Source organism: Arachis duranensis, chromosome 6, assembly GCF_000817695.3.
Source record: "Arachis duranensis cultivar V14167 chromosome 6, aradu.V14167.gnm2.J7QH, whole genome shotgun sequence".
Lineage (NCBI taxonomy): Eukaryota > Viridiplantae > Streptophyta > Magnoliopsida > Fabales > Fabaceae > Arachis > Arachis duranensis.
In genome coordinates, this window is record NC_029777.3 from 101,175,520 (window position 1) to 101,182,382 (window position 6,863).

At 29.1% G+C, this 6,863-nt stretch overlaps 1 protein-coding gene across 1 annotated transcript; it reads left to right on the top strand.

The window, feature by feature from the left end:
- Nucleotides 1-110: 110 nt before the first annotated feature.
- On the top strand, nucleotides 111-3,347 carry LOC107495109 (bidirectional sugar transporter SWEET1). Its single transcript, XM_016116196.3, has 6 exons — nucleotides 111-423; nucleotides 519-555; nucleotides 648-743; nucleotides 1,549-1,828; nucleotides 2,761-2,880; nucleotides 2,969-3,347. Exons 1-6 carry the CDS (start codon nucleotides 387-389, stop codon nucleotides 3,131-3,133), a joined length of 735 nt encoding a protein of 244 aa, XP_015971682.3. The 5' UTR covers nucleotides 111-386; the 3' UTR covers nucleotides 3,134-3,347.
- The last annotated feature ends 3,516 nt before the right edge of the window (nucleotides 3,348-6,863 follow it).

Here is a 6,863-nt window from a genome sequence, read left to right on the forward strand (position 1 = left end):
TAAATTAAGACAATAATAAAATTTACTTTCTCATTTATTTTTTTTATTTTTTAAATAATTTTTTTCTTTTAAATAAATAAATCTTTTGACCAGTATGACGAAACAAAGAATCACGTTTAAAAGATTTGAATTGTTAAGAGCATGAAATCCTCTGAAAAAAATAGAATTAATTATCCGATTACTATTTATGTAAACAATCATTTGGCACCACTACTATTGCACTCCTCGATCTGCATTGTAGCCAGTCAGTTACTTTAAGTAGTACCGTAGTGGTAACCAACTTTCATTCGGCACTTTTTTTGTTACTTCATTCCTTCCTTCGTAAACACACTTCAACTTCAATTCAATTCAATTCAAGAAGGGATTCAACAAACAACTCCTTCATCATGGTGAATGCTGCGCATTTCTTCTTCGGTGTAATAGGTGCGTGACTCACAACCTCCCTCGCTCGATCTTCTTTTCTTTCTTCAATTTGTGCCTTCTCTATCTGATCTCATCAATCTTGTTCATCGTTACAGGAAATGCTTCTGGACTCTTCCTATTCTTGGCTCCAACGTAATTAATTATATTCCTCCTTCTTCGTTTCGTATTGGATTAAAGCCTTTTTATTCTTTCATTTCTTATTTTAATTTGTGTTTAATTTGCAGTATTACATTCAAGAGGATTATTAAAAACAAATCCACAGAACAATTCTCTGGAGTTCCTTACCCTATGACACTGCTCAACTGTCTTCTTTCCACTTGGTAATTAAATTAATTTAGTTATTTCTTACACTCCTCTATTCTCTTCTTCTTAATATGAAACTCTTTTGTGCACAGAATTTTTTTTGTTCTTCCGTTTTCGTTTTCTTTTTCTATTTTTTTTGGCGGTGGTTTGTTGTTTTGAGTTTGAAAACCTTCAATTCATGTAGATTTATTTTTGTGCATACTTTACTATCACTACGTACATTGATCAAGAAACTAAAACTTTGCGACGTTATTTACAGATCGGATAAATTTATTTATCTAATTTCTCTCTCTAGTTACTTTGTCTCTCTTCTATATTGTTCAAAATTCAAATAATAATAATAATAATAAGAATAAGTAATGAGTCTTCCCTTTCAATATCCAAATGTTGGCATAGAAATATATTTCCTATATTCTTTACATGGATACATCTTTTTCAGTATATTATGTTATCCAAATTTTATTTGAAATATATCTTTTATTATACATAATTTATAGGAAAACGTTATTTTAATTATTTGAACACAAAACTTTTTAGTTAAAGTATATATAAACCACTTGTCGTTTTATCTAATTCACTTTATATTATTTTTAATCTTTTTGTACTGTCAATTAGTGTAAAAGATTTTTAAGCACAATCAAATTTGTATTAATAGTAAAAAAAATTTAAATACATAAGTTTAATTAGATAATAATATAAAATATTTTAGTATATTAAAATTAAATTTAAAAAATATTTTTAATTATAACATATAAATAATGATCTAAAATATCCAAATAAATTGATGGTTCTGATCATGAGAAAAAATAAATGTATAAACAGGTATGGATTGCCATTTGTGTCTCCAAACAACATACTTGTAGTGATAATAAACGGCACAGGAGCATTGATAGAAATCGTATATGTAATAATCTTCATAACGTATGCACCGCCGAAGGAGAGGAACAAAACCCTTGGGCTCTTCTCATTTGTAATAGCAGTTTTCGCCATCGTTGTTGTTATTTCCCTTATTGCCCTTCACGGCAATATCAGAATGGTCTTCTGCGGTATGGTTGCCGCCGTCTTCTCCATTATTATGTATGGCTCTCCCCTCTCTATTATGGTAAGCTCTTTTTTCCATCTTCTCTTTATTATTCATACAACAAACCAAATTGAAGTGGTCCAATGATTAGTTTATTTGTCATTCTAAGTAAAAGTTAAATTGTTAAAGAATTTGAATCTTATCTTATACAGTACTTTATTAATTAGTAATAAAATTTGCAACGAATTAATTATTATTGCTGGATCGAAAGATACTGTAAAAAAATGTATTACTTTGAAATTGTCGGCCACTAATAACTAAATATTTCACTGGAGTCTATATTTTGAGGAGGAAAATTAAAAAGGAATATTAGTTATCATGATCAAGAAAGTAACGTACTAGATCTTTGCAATTTGCATGTTGTTAGTAAAATGATGATTGTTTGGTGCCCCCACAAATATCCCTATCATGTGAATTGGGATAGACTCGGTTGGGTAGCTTGTCCTTTTTGCTCACCCTCCTTTTTTCCTTTTCCTCTTCTGGTAATGCGTCCCTTCATCAAGAAAGATCCAATGCCATTATTATGAATGAAGTTGTGTCATATCATATGATATGTTTATCTCCTTTTAAATATATATAATTAATAATTTAAAAATAATTATGATATTTCTTTTTGAATAAAACAAAACTTTTCTAGTGCACTAAGTGCTGGAACATTATTATAGTATTTAATTTACTTATTTAGCAACTTATAAAGTTTTTATTACTGCTTCATACAGGATATAGTTTTACTTTCTAAATAAAAGTAATATTTAACACTCATAAATGCATTTTTCTACTTCTGTATGTTCTTATCTAATGCTTTCATGAAACGGTTGTAGCAGTGTCAAATTAAAGAAACCTTGTCGTCTTGTATTTGTTTTTCCTTTGTGATAATAATTATGGACCGTATGTTATGTTTTGTGGACCTGATAATATGATTTATTTATTTATGTTAAATTAAATGAATGCAGAAACTGGTGATCAAAACTAAGAGCGTGGAGTTCATGCCGTTCTACCTTTCCCTCTTTGTGTTCATCTGTGGTACTTCCTGGTTCATTTATGGCCTTATAGGCCATGACCCCTACCTTGCAGTAAGCACATACATCTTCACTAACTTGAGCATTTGAAAAATTCAACAATTATGATGAATAACTGTATGGTTGGATGAAACATATATAGGTACCAAATGGAATAGGATCAGCATTGGGGACAGCGCAACTAATATTGTATTTCATGTACCGAGGCAACAAAGGTGTTAGCAATGAGGAAACAAAGGCAGCAACAGAAGAAGCAGCAGACACTATGGAGATGGGGGTTGCAAAAGCCACATCATCGGAACAATAATAATGCAAAGCAAGCTCATGAGGACACGTGTCTGCTGTTCTGTTTGTTCGCGTTGATTGCTATCTTATTATAGTAGTATCTTAAGTTATTGCTATTACGATCTTAGTGTTTGTGGTTCGGCATTTTAGTTGTTAGTTGCTCTGGTGGTCCAATTCAAGTGCAAATTTAGCCTATTGGGTTACATAGAATTAAACCTTAGGTTGTTTATGATGATGTTATGAATTTCAATCTGAAACTACTCCCTTTTAGTGATTTTCTCTATTTTTCTTGCTTTTCATTATACTTCTTTGCTCATGAATGAATTCAGAAATGATTGTAACATATGAGAGAAATAGAAAATGATGCATGAAGCCATGCAGAGACTATAACTTTTTATGCAAGAAAAGCCTCACAAATCTACTTGATACCATGTGTTCATAACACGCAGTGGAAGAAAAGAAGGTAATCCTAAAGATCTATTTTTGTGTTTAAACTTTATTCCAATGATAAATAATATATATATATCGGATCTAAATACCTTTGGACGCTTTAGTTAAAACTTTATTCTTCGATTGTACGAGGTATCCACACCGAAATCAATATTTGCTGTCAACTCCTTGACTAATGGACATCTGATCTAAATTGAAAAACCTCTTACAATTCTTTGCACGCCATAAAATTCTTTTCTAAGAATTAGGCTCACATACAATTTATGTGTATAGAGGTAAAAGAATAAAACTCTTCTGTTTTATTCTCTCGTGACTTTCATGTACTCTTGACGTACATATATATAGTATGAGATTTGTTACTGATTTTAAATTTGATTCTCAATTCAAATTTAAATCATATCTTGAAATTCCAAATCTGAATCATTCAAATTTTATGAATCATATCATAACTCATTTTGAAAATAGAATCAGTTAGGATCTCATCCAAATTCAAAAATAGAATAGCTAATTATTCTCAAATTTTATTTAATGTTCTTAATTATCATACTATTATTATATTCTTGGTGCTAGCAAAGAATATAATAATATTCCATTTGAATTAATATAATTATTTATTTGATCAAATCAAAATAATAATTAAATAATTCTATAGCAAAGGTTAGAACACTCGTTAGTGTGTGACCCCATAGGTTCAATACTAAGCAGGTAGTAAATTAGTCGTACTAAATTCACTAATCAAGGTTGGCGTCTAGCAACACTCCTCAACGACCCGATAGTATGAAGTAATATATTTTTACTAAGAACATCAGAAGAACAAAGTATAATTCCTTCCATCTTTCCAGCTCTTGGTTAACCCTTAAAGTATGGTTTAATTGTCAAACTCTAACTTGTTACCATTATTATAATGAACTGTGAATGACTTAAGAAACTCATTTCTTCATTTATTCAATCCCCTTGACCAAGGTTTTATTCATCTCATTCATTATAATCATAGAGTTCAAACTCTTTATCGAGAGTTGACGGATTTCTTATTGACTGATCATTAATTGTACAAGTATTTAAATCATACCCAATATCCATTCAACTAGCACCCTAGGGTATTAGGTGTCCGGAATCAAAGTATAATAAATACGTTGTTAATTACTATGATAGTCGCAGGTCAAAGGAAACTCTATTACTATGTTCATCTTGAGAATATCCTATTGACAAATATGCGGTAATTATAACCATTAGAAATTCTCAGAGTGAACCAGTTCAATGGTCATATCCTTATATGCACCATCTATATATATAATTTAATAAATGAGATCTATTACTCTTCATCCAATGAAGACCATTATATATATATTGATCTTTACGGATTATTAATGTCCTTTTTAATAATCCTATGACTAAGAACAATTTAAATTAAATTATAAAAGATTTATCTCTCAATATTATGATCACTATCACAATGATAAATCTCTAAATTTAATCAAGGACTTTATTATATTAACATTTTAATATAATAACAATAACAAATTATTTAACACATGATTGATTAAATTGTGATCATACTCTTTATTTCCAACATTAACTGTTTTTCCTTAACTGTTGATGATTATTAGAGTCTTCACTAATGGTTCAATTATAATCCTCTACATTTAAATGACTATAAACGTAATTTTATTAATTATCACCATAAAAAGTATTCTCTAAACAAAGAATTAGTCACCATATTAATAATTACTTATTATTTATATGTGTGTATGGATGGGTGGGTGTGTATATATAACTGGTATTGAAAATAATCAAATCTATTATATTGGAATAATTAATTTTTTTTAATAGATAATTGTTTTCATTATCTAAAAATGAATGAATAGTTGACGAAGAGTGCAAAAAGAAAAATAGAAAAGTAATGTACAAAATAAAATTGTGAATGTAATTCTTGTAATGGAAAATATTTAGAAAAAGTCATGAAAATTTTAAAAGTATCACTAATATTTAATTTAATTTTATCTTTAATCACAAAATCATTATTGCATGGGCTGCTGGATTGGGATTGGCATATATGAGGTTGGCATGAAAGGGCCCCGTAATGCGACAAAATGCCTTATCAGTTAACGATTAGTTCATCACAAATTCACAATGAATACAGAATACTCAAGCTGTATGTTGTTACGTTATTATTAGGAAATGATGGGACGGGAGGAATGAGTTAAAAGAAATCAATATCGCATAGAATATCTGCCAAGTGCTTTTGAATCACTCAGAGAACCTTGGAAGTATTATGAAGTTGGCCATCTAAGTAACTTTGTTAAGGCTGCGTTTCTTACCGGATAAAATAAAATATGAAAGATAGAGATATAAAATATATTAATTTAATTGTAAGAAAAATTAATAAAAATAATAAAAAATAAGTTGTATTTTTTATTAATATTTTTATATTTTTTTTGTTAAGAAATATACTACTTTAATTTAATTGTTTTCGTAGGGTTGGAAGTGAGTCAAGTCAACGCATGGACTAATTCGAACTCGATTCGTTAATAGTTCAATAAGCTGAACTTGTGAATTGATGAGTCGAGCATGAATCTGGAATAAAATTAATTTTTTTAATATTTTAAAACATAGAAGTTATAATTTATTGATATAGAATTATATATTATGTTCTTGTTATTTGAGTCAGTTCGTGAGCTTTCGATTAGTCGAATTTGAACTTAAAAAATAGATTCGATTGTTGATGAGTCATGCGGTGAGGCAAGTTCAATTTTTGTGAGCCAAGCTTAAGTTTTAGTCTAACTCGACTCAACTCGGCTCACTTTCAACCCTAATCTTTGGATATAATACTTTTATTTTTATCTCATCTGCTAAATATAATTTTATATCTCTATATCTTTATTCCAGTATTTCACATATGTAAATAAATATAGCCTAAGTGACAGTTTGACAGCATCTTTGTTTTCAAGATTGCAGGTCACCTATCAACTTTTAAGAAAATCAGTCAAAAGAACATTGTACTATTCGTTTGGATGGAAGGAGATAAATAGAAAGGAAATAAGTGAAAAAGCACAAATTATTTTTTAGGGTAAAATGCATATTTAAACCAAAATAAAGTCAAAATTATGCAATTCACTCGAAATGAAAAATGTTACATGGATTTTTCAAGTAGACATTTTCATCTAAATCAAATGAGATCCATTAGAATTATAAAATCCAATAATAATTTGAAGCAGTGCAATTCAAATTACTAGAGAAACTGTAAATCGAATGGGCACAATTCGAATCATGCATGGACGAAATTTAGCATTAAATCGAATGAG

Excerpts from the sequence above, each read along its gene's own strand:
- LOC107495109 (XM_016116196.3), top strand. The coding sequence starts at position 387 with ATGGTGAATGCTGCGCATTTCTTCTTCGGTGTAATAG. Across the intron at positions 556-647 it reads TTCCTATTCTTGGCTCCAAC|TATTACATTCAAGAGGATTA; the intron begins GTAATTAATTAT and ends TTTAATTTGCAG. Across the intron at positions 744-1,548 it reads AACTGTCTTCTTTCCACTTG|GTATGGATTGCCATTTGTGT; the intron begins GTAATTAAATTA and ends ATGTATAAACAG.